Source organism: Periplaneta americana, chromosome 17, assembly GCF_040183065.1.
Source record: "Periplaneta americana isolate PAMFEO1 chromosome 17, P.americana_PAMFEO1_priV1, whole genome shotgun sequence".
In the NCBI taxonomy this organism is placed as follows: Eukaryota; Metazoa; Arthropoda; class Insecta; order Blattodea; family Blattidae; genus Periplaneta; species Periplaneta americana.
The window spans coordinates 5,468,894-5,495,538 of NC_091133.1; the positions used below are offsets into that span (position 1 = coordinate 5,468,894).

General features: G+C 36.7%; 1 protein-coding gene across 3 annotated transcripts in view; it reads left to right on the forward strand.

Annotated features, from left to right (window-relative positions):
• The window catches only part of LOC138692884 (oocyte zinc finger protein XlCOF6-like), a 71,194-nt gene that overhangs the window by 3,135 nt on the left and 41,414 nt on the right, over positions 1-26,645 (forward strand). The window contains exons 2-6 of one of the 3 annotated variants that reach the window (XM_069816192.1): positions 865-962; positions 6,145-6,300; positions 8,044-8,181; positions 10,982-11,061; positions 17,617-25,997. In XM_069816192.1, the coding sequence (XP_069672293.1) occupies positions 870-962; positions 6,145-6,300; positions 8,044-8,181; positions 10,982-11,061; positions 17,617-18,841 (1,692 nt within the window). In that variant the 5' untranslated portion in view covers positions 865-869 and the 3' untranslated portion in view covers positions 18,842-25,997. Of the gene's footprint in view, positions 1-864; positions 963-6,144; positions 6,301-8,043; positions 8,182-10,981; positions 11,062-12,446; positions 12,661-17,616; positions 25,998-26,645 lie in introns of those variants that run through there. The other 2 variants (XM_069816196.1, XM_069816197.1) reach the window with 2 other exon arrangements.

The window sequence follows — 26,645 nt, forward strand, 5'->3', positions numbered from 1 at the left end:
TTGATACTTATTCTCTACATTATTCCAACACCTTTGTTTTATTTGATACTTATTCTCTACATTATTTCGAACACCTTTGTTTTATTTGATACTTATTCTCTACATTATTTCCAACACCTTTGTTTTATTTGATACTTATTCTCTACATTATTTCGAACACCTTTGTTTCATTTGATACTTATTCTCTACATTATTTCCAACACCTTTGTTTTATTTGATACTTATTCTCTACATTATTTCCAACACCTTTGTTTTATTTGATACTTATTCTCTACAATATTTCTAACTATTTTTCCATACATGTTTTCAACAAATACTTCTGCAAAGTTTGATTCTGAAACGCAACTTTTCAAAATAATTTTGCAACAAAATTATCTAAATCCTCAATAACCTTTTCCAAAACTCACCAAATCCTCATTCCTGTTCCAAAACATTCCAACTCCATATTTTATCTTTATTTTTCTCGGTTTGTATTAAATATTGATCTACAGTGCTTTTAGAAACTCAATGTTATGCTTTTCTGGACGTATTAACACAAAAGCTGAAACTAAAAAGTGTCCCTATTCTAAGCACAACAGTTTTTTGCTCCTCCTGAAAAATTTATGCTTTGCTAGTCTTGTGCATTATGGTGGAATTGTTAGTTAATTGCGGTTAATGTCTTTCTGACAACTTCAGTCTTCAATTTTCCTGCTTTATTTGTAAGGTAAGTTACTGTAACATGCCTACAATCGACATGCTCATCTGTGTTTGTTTACCGGTATGACTGTACTACGGAGACGTGGAATTATCATTTCACATGCCAGTAAGTTTATCCAAATAGTTCACATGTTAATTTAAGTTTTTTTTTACTATTGTCTTTTTCAGTGGTAATGGACATGATCCAGATGGAGTATGAGCTCGACCCTCTGGCAATAGAAAGAAGTGATAACACAGATACAGAAGAGCAGAAACCTTTATCTGAGGTAGCCTATATTGAGACTGATTACTAATTGCTATTTAATTTCTAAATACGTTGTTTATAACAATAAAGTTACATGACAAAATTTCTACTCCGATAAAGAAAGACTCATCGGATATTGTGGTCGCCTGACAAATTAATTTCGTAAACTGGAAGAATATGTTATTTGTGATGACTCGCTACTAGTTTCATCAGCAGGAGGTGTTTCTGCTTAAAACATGGCACTTATTTATTTCTTGCCATGGTCATAGCTTTGAGTTACAGATTAAATAGCGTCCATTCCCACTTGTCTCGCTAGTCACCTATGATATAGTGCAGGGGGTGCTCATACGGCTATGCGCAGACACGTAAATTTTAGACAGTTGACGCATGACGTCACCGAGGAAGCTAAACAATTCGCAGTATGAATTAAAAGCAAGCTATAAGTTGTTTTCTAGCAGTGATTCTGGTTACGTGTGCCCTAAATGTTACAAATCTGCACTCATAGTGGAATATTTCCAAATAAAAATGTGTTATAATGAACTTAATTATATTCATAGCAGTTACTGTTGTTAATTCGGGCTTTCACGTGTTTTATAATCGTAGTATATAGGTTATGTATTTAAGTTACCCCACGTGGTATTAAGTTAATTAGTTTATTGTAAATATTTTGTGCCTAAAAACATATTGCATTATTTACCATGCCCGGTTGCGCAGTGTTTTCGTGTAAAAATTATAATCGTAAGACTAAAGGTTCAGATTTGATTTACCACACCTTTCCCATGGATGACAGTGTTTGTAAGCAATGGATTCATGCTTGCAGAAGGAAAGACAAAATCAACATTAAAAATGCCACCGTGTGTAGTGTTCATTTTCTACCAGAAGATTATGAGAGGGACCTGAAAGCCGAGCTCTTGAACATTAAACCTAAAAAGATGCTTAAAATTTCTGCAGTTCCTTCATTGCATCTGGACATCGATTCAAGACCAAACAAGATGAATATAGAGGCTTCATCTTCACACCAGCCAGAGTCACCACAAATTACGGTAAGTGACAGACAGACAAGGCAGATTAATCGACATTCAAGAAAGCGAGGGCTTGAGAGATTGAAGACACTATCACCCAAGAAGAAGAAGTTTGATGTTGGTACAATTACAGATAGCACTAGTGACTCAGAAAGACATTTGAATGCACGGTTAGACAAATTAGAGAAAGATAATAAACAAATGCAGACTGAAATGAATAAGTTAAAACTTAAAAATAAGTCACTGACCTTGGCTCTGAGCACGAAAAGTAAACATATACAGCAACTTGAGAACAGAATTAATGCAAAAGTAAAAGAGAGAGTTTCCCTTGTTTTGAGGAAAATTTTTACAGAAAATCAGATCAAGAACTTGTTGCTGACAAAAAAGAAGCCAAAATGGACAAGAGAAGATATAAGCAGAGCCTTGACACTCCGCTCAATATCGAGGAAATGCTACATATATTTAAGGCAAAGTGTAGGAATCCCCTTACCATCACTGTCAACTCTAAGGCGCTGGGTTTCCAATTCCTTTAAGTGCAGGCCTGGCATATTAAGTGATATTTTATTTATGATGCAAACTCAATGCAAGAATTTGACAAAAAATGAACTTTTACGTATCCTGAGTTTTGATGAAATGAATGTGGATGCAAGAGTGTGCTATGACCAAGATGAGGACAAAGTTTATGGGCCCCACAGCCAGGCAGAAGTCGTAATGGTTCGAGCGCTATGCAGTAATTGGAAGCAGCCAATATTTTTTGATTTTGACGTTACAGTGACAGGATCACTGCTAAAAGAAATCATTTTAGAAGTGCAAAAGGTGGGTGTTGTTATTGTGGGAGTTGTAAGTGACATGGGTGGGAAAAACAAGAGAGTCCGGAAGGATTTGGAAGTAGATCACAAGAAAAGTTGTTTTGATAACCCCAGTGATGACACCAAGCGCATCTGGGTTTTCCAAGATGTGCCACACATGATAAAATTATTGAGAAACCACTTCATTGACGATGGTTTTACTTTACCCAGTGGGAAGATAATTAACAAAACCATTATCGAGAATATTTTATCTATGGATGGAGGTGAAATAAAAATCTGCCCGAAACTGAAATATAACCATCTAATGGTATCAGGTAGAGACCGACAGTGTGTCCGTCCTGCATGTGAATTATTTTCAAATCACGTTGCAAAGGCCATTAGTTACCTCTTGCCCAATGAACATGAAGCATCAGAATATTTCAAACTTGTTTATGATGTTTTTGATATTTTCAATTCTAGGATTCCGGACAGTGAACAAATTCCCATTGCAAGTGGTTTTGGCATACATTTTAAAGACCAAGAGAATATTCTAAGGAAATTTCATACCATGTGTGAAAAAATGAGAGTTGGCAAGAACACTTCACTGCTTCCTTTTCAGAAAGGTTTTATAATGTCCATTAGATCTTTATTAGGTTGTTTTTCTGACCTCAGAAAATTGTATGGGCTAAGCTACATCTTAACTGCTAGATTGAACCAAGACTGCCTTGAAAATCTTTTCTCTCAAATAAGAGCATTGGGACGCACTTACGACCATCCCCTTCCAGTAGAATTTAAAAACCGTTTGAGGCTGCTTATAATGAGTCGCAACATTTCAGACATTTCGTTCAATTCCTCAGCTGTTGAACTAGAAGCAGATACAAATGATTATCTTACTTCTAACCTTTTTGCAGGACTTCTACCAGACATGACAGAGGCATTGGCAATGATAGAAAATGATTCTGAAATTTCAGAAATTACTGTTGAAAACCTTCCTGAAGCAAGAGTCATACAAAATGTTTCTGAATTTTCCAGCGAAGGTCTACGATATTTGACTGGCTATATTGCTTTTCGCTGTCGTGAAGTAGAGAGATCATTAGGGGATCCTACAGGCCAATTAATTAGTGTTACACCAGATGCATTGCCGGTACATCAGGGCTGGATTGAAAAACTGTCTCGAGGAGGTCTGCTCAAACCATCAGATGAATGGCTATGCACAGTGAAACAGTTTGAAGTAGTGTTTATAGGTGTGCATGGTGATAAATTAAACTGCTGCAACGTCATTAAGGGCATGTGTAACATTCTCGCACAGAAGTTTCCACATGTACATCCATTAATAATTAAAATATATACAAGAACAAGGACATTTATCCGCATTCGTTCACTGAATACGGCAGCGAAGACTGCAAGAACAGCGGAACTACAAAGAAAGAAGGCACGTAAATGGCAAGCTTCTGCTAGGCGCTGACAAGAGAGAAGAATTCATTCCAATCTTCAGGGAGGAGGAAAAAGGTATGTGATATAAATACCTACTTAATGATTATTGTGTTTGAAAATATGCAGCCTATTTTCAAACATAATAAAGTGTTCACAACTTCACATATTCATAGTCAATGAATGGCATGAGGTGGCTAGCTTTATTCTCCAACCGACTTCATCCCGTGGAGTCATGGTAATTTTAATGAGGCTGAAAGGGCTCTAGGGCCAATCTGGGTCCAAAGATGTCAAGCATAATATGTTTGTAACATTTAATACAGTTTATAGCTTTAAGTGAGTTATGTTAATAGTCAGCTTAATGTGTATTATAACGAGTATTTGAAAATATAGGACTAATGATATAGTAATATATATGGAAAAATTATGTGCCTATATTAATTAAAATACATAGGCCTACTATCAGAAATAATTAGGCCTACCCATGGCTTTATTATTTCTGCATGTTCTAATAATATTTATTAATGTGTTATGTTTTCTGTCATTGTTATTATGTTAGGAAATTATTAGCATTCACTATGTAATTGTTCTATTTAATAACGAACATTTCTTATGAAGGGTAACTATATTTTCTGATACAAAAATATTATTTCGTACAAACTCTTCTCCAGTTTAGAAGATGAAATTACTTGTAACACATAGGGATAAGGCACGCTTAATATAGTTTCCTTTTGTGAGTGGTACATTTTTCCTCACAAATAAAAGTTAAACAAAAAAAAACAGATTGTCATTTAAAAGAATTTTGTGTGATAACTTGTTACAAATACTTCGGTGCTAGGACGCCATAATGCATCCCGTGGCTAACGAGCTTCCGAAGTGACGTCACGAGTTCGTCTGCTAGCGGAAATTGCCGAGTGGCTCTACCTTATAGTAAATCCATATACCTTGGATATAGTGACTATAGTGAAAGATGTCAAAGGTCGTAGATAATTGCTGCTCGAATCAATACAGAGGTGTGAAAATCATTAGAATAAACTTAATTTTAAAGGTTTTTTAATAGTTCCTTCACAAATATTAATTGAATTGATGAATATTGGTATATATTACTATACTGATGTAGAATATATTTACTACTAACAATGCCGGAAAGCATTGTTCTACATTGGTATTTTTCTTATCTTACAATTGTTATGGGAATTCAGAAATTATTATATTATGTTGGCGGAATTGGAAACATAAAAAATTATATGCACAAAACAGATGTATACGTTCATTTGAACCTTCACAACAATGTAAACGCAAAGAACAATTTGTTTAAAGCATTTTTTAATTAATTTTTTATGTTTCCAATTCCGCCAACATAATATAATAATTTCTGAATTCCCATAACAATTGTAAAATAAAAAAAATACCAATGTACAACAATGCTTTCCGGCATTGTTAGTAGTAAATATAACCTACATCAGTATAGTAATATTATATACCAATATTCATCAATTCAATGAATATTTGTGAAGGAACTATTAAAAAACCTTTAAAATTAAGATTATTCTAATAATTTTCACACCTCTGTATTTAAGAGAACAACTCAGTTATTTTCTGCCACAGATTAATCTAGGAAGAAACATTCAATAGGCCTACAATAAATAATTTTCAAACATGTTTCACATTTCTCAGCAGTCATTCATAAAGTAAGTATATTTGTATGTGGAAATATACAAGGAAGTAAGCAAGCATGTTGGCCTACTTGAACAAAACAATATATTATAGAGCTATTTTCTTACATGCTGCGTTGCGAGCCTTTTCGTACTGATGTCACCATTGACTCTAGAGTGTATACACGTGTGTTCGTGGATATCAGGATTCAGTAATAAGTTAGAGAGACATTAAAAAATAGGCACTGGTTTTTCGTGAACAACTACACATATTATATCTCATAATTATTTTGTTTTGTGTGTTGCAGGAAGGAAATATATTAGATCTCCACGTGACTGGAGTAAAGACGGAATGTATGGACCACAGCTATGATGTAAAAACCGAGATGACATTCTTTGAATCTCTTGTGCCAATGGACTTCCATGTCGTCAAAAGTGAAGTCGAGGAGAGTGCACTTCATGAAGTGAGTAGGTCTGTAGTTCTCTCTGTTATGTGCTGGCTGATATGACTGCTACATTCAGATGACCAGGGGATACGATTTTTGCTCTCATGCTGTCCATTTCTTCATCTCTTATCTTTCTTGAATCTTTTCCACCCCAACTGCAATGCTGAACGTTCACTAAATCATAAAGATTTTGTTGATTTAATTCCTATTGATAATTTTTGCAATGACTGCTTTTAATATAATTTACACGCCAGTATGAAATGGGGCTGGCTGTCAGGTAAAGCCAGTGGTAGGTGACCAAACTGGTGGTTTGCTACCCGATTTAGAAAATACACTTAGGGTACATGTGTCTGTTTTAATTTTTCTTTTTAAATTAGTTTATTAGCCAAACTCCACATATTTTATGCCTATTTCTTGGGACCAGTTGTTTGTAACTATGTATTAATATCATAAATCACAAAATCTACTTCATAGTTCCATTTCCATCCTCCTCCATTCTGCAGTAGCCTCCTCGCACTGACTGTTACCTGGAGAGGAAGTATTAATCGCATCTTCCCGTTCAACACCTTCATTTTTTTTTTCATTTCATTTATTTATTTTATTCCATAGATCTTACATGAGCAATGAAGCTTTAAGATGTGGAACAAGTCAAAATTTTACAATATTACAATTACAATTTTTACAAATTTTTACAGTTTTACAATTTAGTAATTTTCTACAATTTTTACAATTTTGTGCAATTTTTACAATATTTTGGCGAGATGTAGTGAGATGAGGTGAGGTCCGAAGAATCGCCAAAAGATTACCCGGCATTTGCCTTTTGGTTGGGGAAAACCTCGGAAAAACCCAACCAGGTAATCAAATCAAAGGGGTTGATGCCGAGGATTTGCCATAGACCATTTGTCTTCAATTCCACAGCTGGGGAAAACCTCGAAAGACACCATTCATTGAGATCAAAGGGGGATCCAACCCAACCCAAGCCCGAACACAGCTACGAATCAGCCGACAGTCTGCCGACTGAGCTACATCGATGGCTCTACTAAAAATATACAATACATAGCCAATCAGATTATTAAATTTACAAACGCAAACGATCATTCATCAGTTGAGCTATATGTATAATACTAAACGAGTAAGTTAATTAAATTTAAGGCATAAACAATTCAATCAGTTGTGATATACAGTAATTGATAATACATATCATGCAAATTACTTCAAATTACAAACACAAACAATTTATCAATAGAGCTATATAGATTACTATTCAATTTAAGGCATATACAATTCATCGGCCAAAACTATACAAACATATACAATACAAAGTCATCATCATCATCTTCATCACGGCATAAGCCTTGTGGCTCGTTCTGTCTTCAAGAAAACTGATCCGACCATCTCATCCGTGGCCTGCCGACATTTCTTCTACCTACAGGTTTATACTTATTTATTATTTGTGGTATACGATCTTCTCAATACAAAGTAAGCAGATTAATTCAATTTACAAGCATATTTTCATTAAGCTATACAGATTTGTACAATTAATATCAAGTGGATTAATTCAGTAAAGCAACACACAGGATTGAGAAAAATAAAATCTTTCTAGACGAAATTATTTCACTAATTCTGGAGCGTGTATACATGCATTAGTTTACCTCAGGATTTGAGAATAGTGTGAATAGACATTAAAAATGGTGACTGCTGTTTCGTGAACAATTACATGTGATGTAGTATTGCATACTTATTATGAATTGTGTGTTGCAGGAAGAAAATGAATTACATTTGGACATGACTGAAATAAAGATGGAGTGTATTGACAAAAGCTATGATTTGAAATCAGAAATAACATTTGATGAAATTCCTGTGCCAATTGGCTTTCCTATCATGAAGAGTGAAGTTCAGGTGAGTGCAAATTATGAAGAATCTTGGTCGGACTTCTCACAGTGTTATTTACTGCCTGATGTGGCAGGCGACCAGAGGATGCAATTGTTGCTCTTGTGCTGTCTATTTCTTCATCCTGTAGTCCTTCGTGAATTTTCTCCAACCAATTTTTCTGGTAATCACCGCTGATAATTTCTAACAGATGCACTTCTATCCATCAGCAGTATGGAATTCGGCTGACTCTACGTGACGCTCTTGGAAATGATTTTAATTGTACAAGTGCAGTTCTGAGATTTTTATCGAATACAGGTCTTGACAAGGTGATGTAGTTTTTAATGACCCGTTTTTCTTATCCTCCGGACTCTTTACATCCGGAGGTTACATTTTTAGTATATGATTTTAACAAATTTTACATACGGACCTTTTACATCCATGTATCTTATAAATGCGCCAGACAATTTATTTCTGGTGTCATTTGTTTTATAGTTTTGTTGTTTCTTTTTAAATACTACTTAGGGTCTAAGAACTTCTCACTTTTATGGTTTTTTATGCTTCAGTTTGTTGAAACTGCATTTGTTTGCCTCGTTTTAACCTTGACAACGCTTTTTAGTTCTTTTAAGCATTCTGGTTATTGTATTGTGTTCGTGTTTAGTGAATGATTTTAGATAAGGGCGCAAATAGCCATAGTAGCTGACGCGCCCTTTTTAAACCCCACTAACTAACTGCACTTCTAATTTAATGGTCAGCCCAGTATACGGGGGGTGGGGTCAATCTCAATTACCCTGCCGGTAGGTTAGTAAACCTGTGTTTTGTGCCTGGTATAGGAAAGACAGGTAATAAGATTTCTTGTAATTTGTCTTTTAACTTCCTTTGATAGCTAAAGTCCACAAGATTGCTGTCTATTTCTTGGCGCCAATTGGCTTTAAAAACGCATGAACGTCATAAATCACAAAGACATCTTGAGAGTTCTGTTGCCATCCTCCTCCACTTTGCAGTAGCAACCTCACACTGACTGTTACATGGGGAGGATCATTTAACCATGTTATTGAGCCCAAACTCCTGTTATAAACCAACAGATTGAATAAGGAACATAATAACAAACGAAACTCTGGAAAAGTCAAAAGGCCCTAAAAGATGTAACTGAACGTAGTAGAAGGTGGGAGTGTCTTCCCGAATATTCACACGTTAGGTAATTTCTTCGATTGGTTTTTACACTAAGCAAATTATTTTCCCTCAATTTTCAAGTTTTTTTTTAGACTTTTACAAACCTTGATTTGCTTAGTTCCAGAAATATCTGAAATTGTTGTATAGTTTCCTACCAAAATTCCATTACCAGTTTTTCTGAAATTGTTTGATCACTTGTCAACTTGGCCATCCTGAATCCTACTCACATATTTATTTATTTATTTATTCAGGTGTAGTTAAGGCCCCATGTATTGTGGGTCCCTATCACCACGGCATGGCGCGTCCTCAGGTTGCGGATAGAGGAGACGGCCTCCAGATATGGAGGGTAGCTGCGAATATATTGAATAAGCAGTCGTGGACAGCCGATAGGGGGTGGTCCTCCAGCTTGGGGGTTGGGCGAAGGGCTAACAACCCATCACCGTAAAAAACAGCTTGTTACGTATCCCTATAATAAGCCTCGGAATGCGGGCTTATGTGAGGGCGGCAATGAACCTTCGGGTTCCTTAAAAGCCATTTGTAAGTAAGTAAGTAAGTTAAGGCCATCAGGCCTTCTCTTCCACGACACCAGGAATACAAATACAATAATAGAAATAAACAGAAAAAAAATACACTATATACAAAGTAAAGCTACACAAGAAATGGAGAGAAAAAAAAACACTATAAGCAAAGTAAAGCCACACAAAAATATACACAGGTTGCAGTCACAAACTTTAAATAAGTGATTAAGTATCATAATTAATTGTATCCTAACTAATTAACTAACACAAACAAGAAACTTGCAATTTTAATCTAGATTAAAAAAGAAAAAGAAAAAAAAACACAAATCAGTACTTCTAGCAATACCTAAAAACATTAACTAAGACAAAATTTTCCAATTTAATTTTGAATTGTGATAAAGTCCGGCAGTCCCTGACGTCATTAGGTAACAAATTCCATAGGCGAGGTATTTCTACAGTATAGAAAGATGAGTATAAAGACGTTCTATGATGAGGGATAGAAAGAAGTGCTTGATGTCGGTTTCGAAGAGTTCTAAGAAACTGGAAGTGCGATAACAGATAATTCGGAATAGAAGTATGCATGATTCTAAACAGAAGAGACAGTGAACATATTGTTCTTCGTTCCTTAAGACGCACCCATGAAAGTAACTGGAGGGAAGGCGTTATATGGTCAAATTTACGAGCATTGTAGATGAATCGTATGCACACATCATGAACACGTTGTAGTCTCTCAGCTAAGAGTGAACTTACATTAGTTAGCAAGGAATCGCAATAATCAAAATGGAGAATTACAAGCGTCTGTATAAGATTCTTTTTTAGACTAAGTGGTAGAAATTCTTTCATATGAAACAAGGAGTGAAGTTGAGAAAATATTTTTTTGCAAATGGCCATCCCAGAATGTGATTGGAGTGTCATTATTCTTATTTACTCTTCTAAACTTACTGTTTATGGATTTCTTATTTGAAAGGATATGTTTGTTACAAAATGCCATATTATTTCGTCTTTGAACTTTTAAAATTCGTTTGCATTTTTCATCGACAATGTTTGAACTTTTACTGGATTAAGTAGGATTTAAAGTCAAGTCTACAGCATACAAACGATGATTATCGTATAGTTTCGTTTTACAAAATCTCTTGCAGGAGGCACGTGAGTTAAATAAAGTGGAGGAGGAGGTCAGACTGGAAGTAACGGCAGAAGAGGATGAAGTCTTCACTGAGGGGTGAGTGAAGTGTGTGAGGCTTTACTTCGTTTTTAGTTTGACTCCTTTATTTAATAATTATGAAGTATACAAAATTGAATAAATTAGTTTCAGTATGATTGTTGTTCAAATCAACTACCAGTACTCAATATTGTGAATTTCTATGTCTACCTGTAGCCTAAATCTGTCTGTATCTTTCTTTGTGTTTGTCTGTCTGTCTGTTTGTCTCTGTCGTTGTCTATTTATCCAACTCTTTTTATATCTGTCCATCTATTCGTTTATCTGTCTCTGTGTGTGTTTGTCTATGTATCGTCCTTCCGCCTGTCCATCCATCCATCCATCCATCCACGCGTCCATCAGTCTCAATATGTAAATCCGCGTATGAAATCTATTTTTTCGATGTTAACTTCTTGGTAAACAATTTCTCTCTCATTTTCCTATTTGCAGTCTCCAAACATTAAAAGTAGATCACATTAATGTAATCTTTCCGTTTCTCTACTTCAAAGTTTCATTATATAATGATTCAGCTCTCGAGCAGGTGGAACTTGTCAACTTGTTTGCATTTATTTTCATACTGGACAGTGACCAAGATACTGTTGTGGAGAAATGCACACTTTGAAGACAGCTGCGAAGATTCTATTAATTCTGAATAATAGCCTATATTTACTAAATAGTAGTTCTCTCATTTTCCAAAGCTGGTGGTCAAGATCTGTCTTGACCAAGCAAAAAGTAATACCACAAAATTATTGCTATGTCTACACTGCTTAATGATGAAAAATGATTTGCCCTTCAAACCTTCCCTAACACTGTGGAATTTCTGGCAGTGAAACAGCATAAATGCCTGCTAGGAAAGGATCTCTTTTTAGTCAACAAGAAACTGCAGTTCATGTAATTTATATCTCAATGAATCCGATTCTGGTCTCTGTATGAGCATTTTGATAAGTATCAGTTTCAAATGACAATCAGACCAAAATGGAAGGAGTTGCAAGTTTGTCTCTCTGTCTAGCTGACATTTCAAGTTTTGGCTATTTTTTTTTTCTCTGAGGAGGGCCCTCAGGCAAGCACCGCAGCATTAGGCTCATTGTGCAACCTCCTTATGTTGGAATTATTATTCAAGTCCATTAGGATCGCTCAAGTGCATGATTCACTGCTTGGTGCCATCAAATCGATTCAGTCCAGCATCCACTTCTGACTGGAGACAGTTCCTCCACCTGCCTGTGATGTTGTTCTGCAGCCCCCTCAGATCGAAATCCATGTGCCTGATTCTGCTGCATCCTCAACAGAGGGACATACCACTATCGATTCCATGACTCACCCAGACGACATGTATCCGAGGAAGCTACACTCCCCCGAGCTAACCACAGTCCACTTATTGAAGCCTCTTTGGCTTCTCTGGATATGTGCAGGTCCCGCAAATAGATGCCATCTGTAGGCGAATCCTGGAATCACGTCCGCCAGTGGTCAGTGTGTCGCAGTTAAAGATGATTAATAAAATCATTTAAAGGAAGGCGAAATGAGTCTGAGTTCCAACGTAAAATAACCAACTAAAAACTATTTATGAGAATTTACTTGAGTAGAATTTTTTTATCCAAATACTTTTCGGAATTACTTACTAATTGCTAAGTAATATATAAGCATGCATTTCCAGAAGGTTGTAAGTGCCAATTTTTAAAGCTTACAGTAGGAACAAAAAATAGTTTTATATAAGAAATTATTATGTATTTATTTTTTCAAAATTCCTGCATGAACAATGTGTAAAATAACAACGTTTTAAACCAATTATAAAGCTGTAGGTCAAACAGTAAGTGAATATATTTGTTTGGAAATTGAGTTTGTTCCAAAACGTTGTATGTCCTAACATTATTGCAAATCAAAATGTTGAAAATATCATCCACACTTGTGCTGTAATTTTTATTTGAATAACTTTCAATCAGTTTAGATAGTTTCTAGAAATGTTGAAGTATCATTTAATTGAACTGTAGTCGACTCCTTTTAAATCATTAGTATGGATTAAACATGTTCAAATCAAACTTTGTGTCTTTTTTTACAAACTTTTCATAACATAACTTTCATTTCTGACTATCTTCATCATTTATTTACTACTTACTCATCAGGATATCTTACAAAAACCGTTTACGTTCTTCTGAAACATAAGCCAGCAAGTTCCTTACATCTGTCGTCTTATTTTCAAGCAGTACATGTTTTGTTTTGGAGTCTACTAATTAAATTTTTTTTAATGTACCCATGGTTATTCCTGGTTTCAGTATTTAAAGTGTTTTTTTCCCATATTTGCAAATCACCATGACTTTTGACAATAGAAACTTGACCAAAAGTTTCAGCTTTCAGCATTATCTTTCAAAAAGTGAAATTTTTTAAATCAGTAAAGCTCTCTTGAATCGATGGAGAAAAAGGTTGTTTGATTCCTCCTTGTGTAATTATACGCACAAGTTCCATGAGTGTCTCTGCCTTACATTTGCGTTTTCGCTTCTCTATGTGACCCCTGTCACAACTCAGGAATGAGCGGCCTCTTACCAGAAATTTATGAATAAATTCCTTAAATTTACCATTTGCCAGAAGAGTTAAATACATTGCAAGCAATATCCGATTTTTGTTCTGGCATGCACAGCTATCTGACTATAAAATCAGCTTTTTCTTATCTGTTGTAAGTGTACTCAAATACTTGTGGAGATAATGGGCTACTTTCCAGGGATCCTTTACCCACTACAGTTTCCAACCAGAGGGACATTGTTCCCATGTCTGTAGCTTCGTCATGTATACCAACGTTACGACAAGCAATGTGTCTCGAATAATACATTCCTGAGTATGTCAGATTTGGAAGCTACATCTGCTGTTGCATATCAAATGAGATCACAATGGTGTGTTCGGACGACTTCGCATTTTCTGTATTAGCAGACATGGCGTTTGAGGCTGCTTAATCTTTATGGTGGAACTCTCTCATAACAGCTTTCTTATCACCTGTTTTCATCTGAATAATAATGGGTGGTATTCATAGACATTTCGCAGCACGCGCTATGAGCGTACTAAGCTAGCCCCGGCTATCCACTGGTTACTTGTACAGAATTCAAATCATATCCTATCGCTAACACTGGTTTATGAATACGAAAAACGCTGATCATCCATCAGAAGCCCGCGCTAAAAATGTCTATGAATACGGCCCAAGGCGATCACAAGTTGAACATGTGTGTACTCTTGGTGGAGCAAAGGAAGGATTAAATTGCGATAAGAAAAGTTCATTGTATGACTGACGACTAACTGGAGGCTTCCTGTCGCCATGAGAATACTTCTCCAAAAATGAGCGATACATCCTGCTTACATTCAAATTTGGGATAAGAAGATCTTCTATGAATTCTTGCTTCGAGAGTAGTGACTAACACATGTAGGGAAAGACTTCATATGTTCCATGATCTTCTCTCTCCATCCTTGATTTCTAAGAGTTGAGTGAGCTCCATCCCTTTTATCATTACATTCCATTTCGCTTCTTACAATTTTTCCCCCTATCAGTTGAACTGAAGCGATCGGTTTGGAAGTAAATCTCGAAAAGACAAAGCATATGATTATGTCTCGTGACCAGAATATTGTACGAAATGGAAATATAAAAATTGGAGATTTATCCTTCGAAGAGGTGGAAAAATTCAAATATCTTGGAGCAACAGTAACAAATATAAATGACACTTGGGAGGAAATTAAACGCAGAATAAATATGGGAAATGTGTGTTATTATTCGGTTGAGAAGCTCTTATCATCCAGTCTGCTGTCCAAAAATCTGAAAGTTAGAATTTATAAAACAGTTATATTACCAGTTCTTCTGTATGGTTGTGAAACTTGGACTCTCACTCTGAGAGAGGAACATAGGTTCAGGGTGTTTGAGAATAAGGTGCTAAGGAAAATATTTGGGGCTAAGCGGGATGAAGTTACAGGAGAATGGAGAAAGTTACACAACACAGAACTGCACGCATTGTATTCTTCACCTGACATAATTAGGAACATTAAATCCAGACGTTTGAGATGGGCAGGGCATGTAGCACGTATGGGCGAATCCAGAAATGCATATAGAGTGTTAGTTGGGAGACCGGAGGGAAAAAGACCTTTAGGGAGGCCGAGACGTAGATGGGAGGATAATATTAAAATGGATTTGAGGGAGGTGGGGTATGATGATAGAGACTGGATTAATCTTGCACAGGATAGGGACCGCTGGCGGGCTTATGTGAGGGCGGCAATGAACCTTCGGGTTCCTTAAAAGCCATTTGTAAGTAAGTAAGTATTCCATTTCGCTTCTTACAATTTTTGCCCCTATCAGTTGAACTGAAGCGATCAGTTTGGAAGTAAATCTCGAAAAGACAAAGTATATGATTATGTCTCGTGACCAGAATATTGTACGAAATGGAAATATAAAAATTGGAGATTTATCCTTCGAAGAGGTGGAAAAATTCAGACATCTTGGAGCAACAGTAACAAATATGAATGACACTCGGGAGGAAATTAAACGCAGAATAAATATGGGAAATGTGTGTTATTATTCGGTTGAGAAGCTCTTATCATCCAGTCTGCTGTCCAAAAAACTGAAAGTTAGAATTTATAAAACAGTTATATTACCGGTTGTTCTGTATGGTTGTGAAACTTGGACTGTCACTTTGAGAGAGGAACATAGGTTAAGGGTGTTTGAGAATAAGGTGCTTAGGAAAATATTTGGGGCTAAGCGGGATGAAGTTACAGGAGAATGGAGAAAGTTACACAACACAGAACTGCACGCATTGTATTCTTCACCTGACATAATTAGGAACATTAAATCCAGACGTTTGAGATGGGCAGGGCATGTAGCACGTATGGGCGAATCCAGAAATGCATATAGAGTGTTAGTTGGGAGACCGGAGGGAAAAAGACCTTTAGGGAGGCCGAGACGTAGATGGGAGGATAATATTAAAATGGATTTGAGGGAGGTGGGGTATGATGATAGAGACTGGACAGGATAGGGACCGCTGGCGGGCTTATGTGAGGGTGGCAATGAATTCCTTAAAAGCCATTTGTAAGTAAGTAAGTATCAGTTGAACTCTTCTTCCAGTAGTACCAAATGTATTGCAAAATATTTTAAGACAGACTCTTATCTCACTTCCTCCACGAAGAAGTAGTGAAAAGAGTGCTACCTTCTACTTTCACCTGGGTGCTCATATTTACGATGTTTTCTACGTTTGATTGCCTGGGGATGAATGAGTCGAAACAAATAAGCCTGCTATTTGGAGTATTTTCCTATTTCTTGGAACTGCCTAAACTGTTCATTTCGATATTCTAGTCGACGGCTGCTGCATGATAGTTTACTCCTACAGTTCACAGTAAGAATAGAATACACATTTGTAGCACGTAAATGTGCCAAATATTGTTTTTAATAAATAACCCCAGCTGGTACGTTCAACCAGAGGTCCCGGGATCGATACCCGGCCCCGGCACAATTTTTCCCTTGAAATTATTCAAGTCTGCTTTACAGGGAGCCCTACCTGAAAGATTTGATTTGCATAATATATACGTCACTGGGTACGTTAACAGAAAACCACAATTTCAAGTCACACAGAGATTGTGTGCACTCGTTGTGGGTCTCTGGCGTTTCGTCAGCCCACGCAAGTTGTGTGGATATAAAGGGAAAAGTTCAGACGGTGTCGGGTGGAGTTCCCGGGTAGCTCAGTGGTAAAGCGCTGGCACGTTCAACCAGAGGTCCCGGGATCGATACCCAGCCCCGGAACAATTTTTCCCTTGAAATTATTCAAATCTGCTTTACAGGGAGCCTTACCTGAAAGATTTGATTTGCATAATAATAATAATAATAATAATAATAATAATAATAATAATAATAATAAACTTTAATAAAGCACTGTTTAATTTAGAATTCCAATCTCATTGTTAACTCATTAAATACATAGCTTCAAATACAGGATAAAGTGAAATTAAGCTATGAAAAATTTGTAACTCCAGATTTATATTTTCGACATCCCGTTTTTTGATTAAGAAAATGAATGTGAGAAGTATATTGTTTCTTACCTGAACTAGTTTCTGTCGTTTTGGAACAACTTTTTTGCTTAATGGGGAAATGTATTCTTTCCCAGCATTTCTCAAGCGTTTTGTTTGATTATTCTCCAATTATATTCATTCTGTTTCCTTTTTCTGGATCTATATTCATGGTTGTAGTAATCGTCTTGCCACCGTAACAAATACTCTAAAAGCACTATGAATTCGCAATGAGACACAAGATAGAGAGGTCGTGCTTATAGCACATGCACAAGTACAGTACATACAACGTTGGGACTTGCACAACTTGAAAGTGCACTGCTTTGTTACTTGGAGCAGCAATTTCTTCATAACCTTTCTTAATATTGTCAAACAGGGCACCTACAACTGATATATGTGAAAAAACAGATTCTCCCGGTTTCGGCACTTACAACGTTATGGAAATGCACGCTTCATATATATCTGTGCGTGGGTGTGACTGTGTGTGTAGATGAAGCTCTTTCGATGATTTATTCTGCTTTAGTCTTTATTGTTAGAACTAAGAACACATTTTCTTTACAGCATTGGAGTTCCTGCTTCCTTTCACAGTATTACGAAAGATGAGTGCCTGGAGACAGATGAGAAGGCATTCAGCTGTGATGTTCGTGTTAAGGCGAGGCTCAAAAGCCATGCTCTTTCACATAGGCGAAAGACCCCGTCTATTTGCCATGTTTTTGGAAAAGATTGTTCGCAGAAGGATTATCTCAAAGGACTTGGATGCATACACACAGAGGGAAAATCAATAAGTTCTGATTTCTGTGGAAAGAAATTTTCTAAATCGAATGATGTGAAAAGATATTCACATATGCACACACGCGAGAAACCATTATTCGATGGTGATATATGCGGAAAGACATTTTCAGAATCCGGTAGTCTAAATATGAATCCAGTCATACATACAGGGGAGAAGACTTTCAGTTGTGAAATATGTGCAAAGAAGTTTTCGGACTCTGGTGGTTTAAAGAAGCATGCCGTCGTACACACAGGGGAGAAGGCATTTAGTTGTGAAATATGTGGAAAGAAATTTTCGCAATCTTGTAATCTAAAAAGGCACGCACTCGTACATACAGGGGAGAAGGCGTTCAGTTGTGATATATGTGGGAAGAAATTTTCGGAATCCGGTACTCTAAAAAAACATGCGTTCGTACATACAGGCGAGAAGGCATTCAGTTGCGATACATGTGGAAAGAAATTTTCGCTATCTGATGGTCTAAGAAAGCATGCAGTCTTACACACAGGGGAGAAGGCATTCAGTTGTGATGTATGCGGAAAGAAATTTTCGGAATCTGGTAGTCTAAGAAAGCATGCATTCATACATACATCGGAAAAGACATTCAGTTGCGATATATGTGGAAAGAAATTTGCGCAGTCTGGTAGTCTAAGAAAGCATACACTCGTACACACGGGGGAGAAGGCATTCAGTTGTGATATATGTGGAAAGAAATTTTTCCAATCGGGTAGTCTAAAAAAGCATGCACGCGTACACACGGGGGAGAAACCATTCAGTTGTGAATTCTGTGGAAAGAAATTTTCGGAATCTAGTAATCTAAAAGGACATGCGCTCATACACACAGGTGAGAAGGCATTCAGTTGTGATATATGTGGAAAGAAATTTTCCCAGTTAGGTAGTCTAAAAAGGCATGCAGTCGTACACACAGGGGAGAAGGCATTCAGTTGTGATGTATGTGGAAAGAAATTTTCGGAATCTGGTAGTCTAAAGAAGCATGCATTCGTGCATACAGCGTAGAATGCATTCAGTTGCGATATATGTGGAAAGAAATTTTCGCAATCTGGTAATCTAAAAAACATGCACTGGTACACAAGGGGGAGAAACCATTTGTGGAAAGAAATTCTCCCAATGTGATAACTTAAAAAATCGTGCACTCCTACACTGAGCAAAAGGCTTTCAGTTGTGAAATATGTGCAAAGAAATTTTCTGAATCTGGTAGTCTAAAAATACATGCACACAGGGGAGAAGGCATTGAGTTGCGAAATAAGTGGAAAGAAATTTTCGCAATCTGGTAGTTTAACCACTTCCCTTATTATCCCGAGTTAACTCGGGTTGCTAACATGTGTCAAAATTTATTAACCCGAGTTAACTCGTTTGAGTACTTCATAGTGATTTTTTAAGTATGTAAGGCAATTAGTGATGTACAGTGATTCTACAATATTAAATGACCTCTTTACGAAAATAAAAAAATATGACACTTTTTTTCACAAAACTAGTAAAATAAATAGTAAGGGAAGAGGTTAAAAAGGCATGCAGTTTTTGTATACGGCAGAGAAGCCATTCAGTTGAGATATAAGTGGAAAGAAATTTTCAAAATTTGGTAGTTTAAAAAAGTGTTAACTTCAATGATTCTGTGAATCGTTTCTGGAGAGCATGTAACCACATATGCAGGTGAGAATTGGTATGTCTGCGACAGGGGCATATTTTGCGGGCTACCGGGGCTACCGGCGGTAGTCCAAGGAAATTACAAAAGAAAAAGTTTATAATATAACATAATGTAATAATTTTGTATTATTAGTTTTACCATAGTAATTAAAATTAAAGTAATTGTTAGATATATTTTGTGTAATAATAGGGTCAGCGGTAGCCCAAACCCTTTAACCAGTATACGCCCCTGGTCTGCGATGTTTATAGTAAATGTTTCTGCTTTGAGCGGAACCTGAAAAACTTGTAGACTTGCACACAGGCACAAGCATTGAAGTGCGATTTCTGTGGGAACCTATTGTATCTCACTCCCGTCAAAAGTCAGGCACTTTTAAGCCTGACACACAGTCATGCATTTCGACCATTTTGCTTATACAATCTTAAGCTTTTAATCCAAATTGGAGCCCGGTTGAGACCCCAGACATTTATTTCACGAGATTGTCTTATGAACAATAAACATCGCTGACGTACAGAAATTGAAGCATACCAAACAACGCTGTATCGAGCTTTTTAACAATATACAGGAGCAAAGAAGAACGTTTGTTCGTAGCATATATATTAATCTATAATTTGGAAATAATGAATCATAATCATTGGTGAATAACGAACCCTGTTCAATCAGATAAATCCATAACGTTAATCCTCAGATAACGAAAAACCTGTTTGAAATCTAAATGTAGTGGAACAGCGCTGTATATGTCTGTACCATATAGCGTTGTTCCATAGCAGATGTAATAAATGTGAATGTGATTTCAGTAATTATAATGATCATATTGCATTATATTAAGAAGACATTTAATATATCAATCGAACATGCATCACACTACATCTGTCTAGTAATATTAAGTATTTATGGTACAAAATTCTTGTAGCATGACATGTAGGAGCAAACTCTGAAAGTTAAATAATACGAAACATAATACATCTAATGATTCAAGAATTCTAACACAAAAAAGATAAATATGAAGTTAAAAATTCGATGTGGATTGAAAACAAACTAAACATATTAGTGACCCATGTTGAATCTTTCGTACACTACTTTTAACACTTGAATATAAATAATTGATTAAATGGCGATCTTACTCGTGTTAATTGTGTAAGCATGTGCGGCTTACAGCTGATTCGGTGCTTCTTCACACCATCCTCTTCCTGAATTTTATGTTGTTTGTGATGATTTTGTCCATGTGTGTGGCTAGTTTGTGTGCTGGTGCCTATTTGTAGTTGATTAGAGATCTGATTGGTATGTTTTCTTTATGTATCTTGAGTAGTGCATTGAGTTTAGGTGCTACTGGTTTGATAGCTTTGAGTTGTTGTTTCATGTTGTGTGGTATTACGTGTTTGCTTTTGTTGATTGTGTTTTTTATTGTGTTGTGGTATTGTGTGGTGGGATCTTTTTCAAGTTGTGTGATGTTGTTTTGTTTAAAGTATGTTTCTATTTTGTTGTGTAAGTCTTGTTTGTGTAGTATTACTGTACAAATTGCCTTTGTCTGCTTTGGTGAAAATGAGGTTATGTTGTTGTTTTGCTTTTAGTGTTTTTATTGTTATATGTTCTCTTTTGTTTGTATTGGGTTCTTGTATTTTGTTTATGTGTCTTATGATGTCTTGTCTGATGTATTCTTGGTGTTCTGTTTTTGTGTTTTGTATTGCTGTTTCCGTGTTGATGATTGTCTGTGTTTTTTGTTTTGAGTCCTGTGTAGTTATGTGGTATGTTATGTTTTAATCCTTTTTCCAATAGAATGGTTTCGTTGCGGTTGAAGGTTATGTTTGTTGTGTTGTGTATTTTTGGGTGGAATTTGTGTTCTGATTTGTGTGTTTTCGTTTATTGTATTTTTAGTTTTGCTGTCTTGGTATTGTGTCGTTTCTTTATTTTGTGGCTGATGTTGGATATTATTTCATTGGTGCGTGTTATGATTTCTTCTAGTTCTGTATGGTGTGTGATGTGTGCTAGATGTAGATATGTTTTGTATGCGTTTGTGTTATGTTTGTTTTTCATGTAATATAGGTGTTCGATGTTGTTATGTATGTGTAATTTCTGTGCTTGGGTTTTATTAGAGACAGTGTAATAAATCTTGAAGCCAAAACAACAGTTTTAGTTTTTACTGATATGATTTTCATAGAATATCTAGTATTGCTGGCTTAGATACCTGCACATTTCTTTTCTTTAGTGATGAGAAGTGGACTTTCATAGAAGGCAGAATGACTGTATGGCAAAGTACCTGCAGAAATACTATCAATGTTTCTTCCATTTTCTTGTACAATATGACATATCTTTCCCAAGCACTCACGAGCACTTTGTGCGGTTGGATAATCTGTAGACATTTTTAGCCACATGATCTTCGTAATTTTCAGAACACAGTATCTGTTTAGAGATGCGTCAACCTCACTGAAGTCCTTAAAATGAGTTTGTTGAAGTTCATTTACGGTGAATGGTTTGTTCATAGATGCTTCTCCTTATTTCCATTGCGTAAGAATCATCACATGACAAAGTCTCTCCCTTTTGTCTGTGAGGGCAAAATTCCTTTCACGAGGGATAAAACGGTGTCCTGAGCAATAGGATATGTGTAAAGATCACCACATCAACTATAGATACAGAGCAATGAACCGCCATTCTGGCCTGCACACTGATCAGACAAAACAGTCATCTTTCAATAACTCTTCTCGGGTTCTCGGCTTCCTGCTGCGGGCCAATCAGGAGCTAGTTCCTAGTCCCGACCGCCATGCGCCTTCTGGTTGGTGGACGTGGCAGCCAATCAGGAGCTATCAGCTGGTCCCAACTGTCTGCTGTGTGCTGGTGGTCTAAGCGTATTGATGGCAGGTTTCTATGCTGTACTCAGCTGTAGACCCCCGTCTCTGTTGAAATTATTGCCATCTAGCTGGATTTCGATGGCTTCCTTGATAACCAAGTCCCAGTAATCTGATGTCTTGTCCAAGATGGTGGTGGCGCCGAAATCTAGCTTGTGACCAGTTTCTAGGCTGTGTTGGGCTACTGCAGACTTATCGGGGTAATATAGTCTTGTGCTGCATTGATGTTCCTTGCAGTGTTCCATAACAGTTCGTCCCGTCTGCCCGATGTAGCATTTCTCACACTCACTAGCTCCTGATTGGCCCACAGCGGGAAGCCCTACTTTTGCATATATACCGGCTAGACATGGTCCCACATCACTTCATCCCTGAAGAAGATGGCAGAGCTAGCCGTCGAAAGCTTGGAAGCTAATCTTCAACTCACCTGGCTGAGAACCCGAGAAGAGTTATTCTATATCAAACGCCGGGAAAGCCTCAAGTCATACAGTCATGTTTCGATCATCTCCAGGCAGTAGAATAGCTTACACCAGGTAACTTCAGCAGATTGTCTTTCTCCTAGCCCCTCTTGCCAAACATTCATTGTTACTGCACCGCTGTCCATACCATGAATGGTTAAATTATAGCAGGAAAGCTGCGTGAATGAGTCATAGAAGGGCAGAAGTGAACTTGCTGCATGTCGATACAAATTGTGACTCACAGCATTAGTGTCAGACTGCTTTAGCAAGTTGCATTTCACTGGATAGCCCAGTGTTCTGACTCGTTTGGTGCTGTTTTTAGCTTGGAGAACAGCAAGCAACAATATTTGCATGTATCTGACCTGGGCAAACCGAGAAGTAAATTGAAATCATTACGAAAATTGCCCTCGTGTAGAGATCTTGAACTGATACTGACGGATAAATTTGTTTAAATAACTTTTACTAGAGCGATTGGCAACTGGATTAATGCAGTCTTCTGTCTTGGCTGCTTTACAAAAGAGGAAGTGTGTTGTCTTACACATTGTTTGACTTCATCATTAATAGCATGAGTTCTGTTCTTACGGTTACCACGTTGATCTTTAGAACTTATGATGCCTTCTTTTCTCTTTGCCTGAAATGTTTGACTCCGCCTCTGTGTAATATAATTTGTATGGGGTAGAGTCCTTTTGTTTCTCTGCAACATTCTATGTGAAAGATGCCAGAAGAGTGTCCAAATATTCCCAAGATTATCGTGAGCATGTATGTTGATCCTGATACATCACACAGGCCCACAGCCTTGCTTTGAATATACATTGCAGTTTATGAGTTATGACTGTACTGTATGGCATTGTTCCACTTCCCTATTTTGGAGGTTGTTCAGCGTCTTATGTTTAACATCTTTCCGCTCACTCATGTTCACTCTACGTTTTCTTGATGTATTAAATCGATTTAAGTTGCCACGCTCGCCATTTTGTACATTGTACTGTGCCATACAGCATTGTTCCACCACGAGCTAAGCCTCTGTCAATGTGAGGTGCTTGGAAGATAATTTCTGCTTATCTTGTGTGCCAGCGCGTGCGTAACGCTTCATACATCAGTGTTTGGTCGAAACTCAACTTGACAGAAATTGTGCTATATAGCGTTGTTCAGTGTGCTCTTCAATTATCATGGCTTTTCTTATAATGAAAAATAAGGTGAAGGCAATAATTAGAACCATTGTGAAAACTCTGCTATGAATTTTCAATCCCGTAATTCATTCATTTAGTGTCTGCCCAGGAGCAGATCTTTCACTGCAAACCCAGCTTTCTCTAGTCTTTCCTGTTGTCTGCCTTCCTCTTTGTTTCCTCATATGATCCATATACCTTAATGTCTTCTATCATCTAATATCTTCTTCTTTCCCTACCTCTTCTCCCGTTCACCATTCCTTCCAGAGCATCCTTCAGTAAGCAGTTTCTTCTCAGCCAGTGACCCAACCAATTCTTTTTCGTCTTCCTGATCAGTTTCAGCATCATTCTTTCTTCACCCACTTTTTCCAACACAGCTTCATTTCTTAGTATTTAGTATTTTATTTAGTATTTATTTATTTAACCTGGTAGAGATAAGGCCATCAGGCTGTCTGTCTGTCCACTCCATACGCTCCATTCTTCTCCAAATCCACATTTCAAATGCTTCTATTCGCTTCTCTTCACTTCGTCGTAATGTCCATGTTTCTGCTCCATACAATTCCACACTCCATACAAAGCACTTCACTAGTCTCTTCCTTAGTTCTTTTTCCAGATTTCCGCACAAAGCACTTCACTAGTCTCTTCCTTAGTTCTTTTTCCAGAGTCCGCAGAAGATGGTCCTTTTTCAATCTTTATTGTTATTTTAAGCATTAGGCCTTTATTACTTTTTTTTATTTGCTTCAAATGATCCTAATGAGTTCTTGGAACTTTTTTTAAGTGAAATAACACGAAATGAACACTAAACGATTTTATTTATAAGATTAAAATTAAATTTACATTGAAGCAGCAAAAACTTGTCAATGTTTCGTAATTCCACCTTCTGCTTGTATTAATGCTTTCACGCTTTTTGGCATGCTGGAGATACATCTTTTGTTTTGAACTCGTAATTCAGGTGTGTTAAACCATGCTTTGATTAGATTTTCAATCAGCATTGATTTAGTGATGATGGCACTTTTAGAAATTTCATTCTTCAAGATGGACCAAGTATTTTCAATGGGATTCATATCAGGCGAATTGCCTGGCCAGTCCAGCACTTGAATTCCTGAGTCCTTAAAATATTCAGTCACTGGCTTCGCCTTATAGCATGGTGCTGAATCGTGGGAAATGTTTCTTGCTTATGAGCACATGAACGCCTTCACACGAGCAAATAACCATTCAAATGTTATGTTTGTGAAAAGGTTTTTCACTTTCTTATTACCTTTAAGTGCATACACGCAGTTATTCTGGAGAAAAAAGCATTCAACTGCAAATATTTATGGGAAATGTTTCTCGAATGCTTCCAATTTAAAAGCCTGTACGCGCCAGAATATTGGTGAGGAACCTTTCAAATGCGATGTCAGTGTAATGTGTTTCTGGCATTCAAAGTGTTTTAAGAGATTTCGCGGAAGTGGCATAATTTATAGAAACGGCTTAATTGTGTTGTTCCCGGAATATTCTTCTCGAAACAGACAAATGTGAAATGGTACTCACATTGCGAAACAAACCCGTTACCTATAAATTCGATGTGCAAGAAAACTGTATCGTGGTATTGATGTGTTATTTTTCTACATATAAAATAGAAGTAAAATGTAGTAACTCATGGTCTTGAAATTATATACTTGTCGGACATATTAATGCCCTGTGATGACACACAGCAGAGAATAGGAATAATACGACACGAGAGGCATTCGATTAAGTGGCATTGCAGTTAGTGTTAAATACAACATGCATGCAGTGAATTATGCAAAGGAAAGCACAGAATATTAAAGAAAAAGTTTCATAATTTTGTTCAATAAATGCGTTTTGAATTAGGTGATATAAGGTAGCCTATGCACTAGGATCTCAGATTATGGATTTTTAAGTATGATGGCAATAATTTTATTGTAAGAACTTAATATATGTATATTTCTGTAATTACAACCTGTACCGCTGATTATTTAATAATTGAAATTTGTGACATGTGGAAGAAGTAATTTTTGTAGCATTTATTTATAGCTATAAGTTATCGCATTAACAGCAAAATAAACGTGTATTCTTGATTAGTCGAATTCTTCTGTTTATATATATATATATATAATTATTATTATTATTATTATTATTATTATTATTATTATCAGCGCTTTTTTTCAGCTGGAACAGTCCGGAACGCATTCCGGTAAACTTTTCGCCATTACAAATTCCGAGATATATCTTATAAGCAAAATTGAAAATTAAAATTGCCGCCACTGCCGAGTCCAAGAGTTTACATTTACATCTTCCGTTATTGATGCTGAAACTATAGCTCGCAATCGCTAAATTTCCGCTATGCTTAAAATCGATGAGCTCCGTTTGGAACTTATTGTAATATAAGGTATGTACGCCTAATATTTTTAAACCTACGTTTCTGTTGTATAATGTGATTGAGTGATAGAGTTCCGGTAAACTTTTTTCCAGAAAAAAAGCACATTATTATTATTATTATTATTATTATTATTATTATTATTTGTCCACACCTGTGGAGTAACAGTCAGCGCGTCTGGCCGCGAAACCAGGTGGCCCAGGTTCGAATCCCATTCGGGGTAAGTTACCTGGTTGAGATTTCTTCCGAGTTTTTCCCTCAACCCAATACGAGCAAATGCTGGGTAACTTTCGGTGCTGGACCCGGGACTCATTTCACCA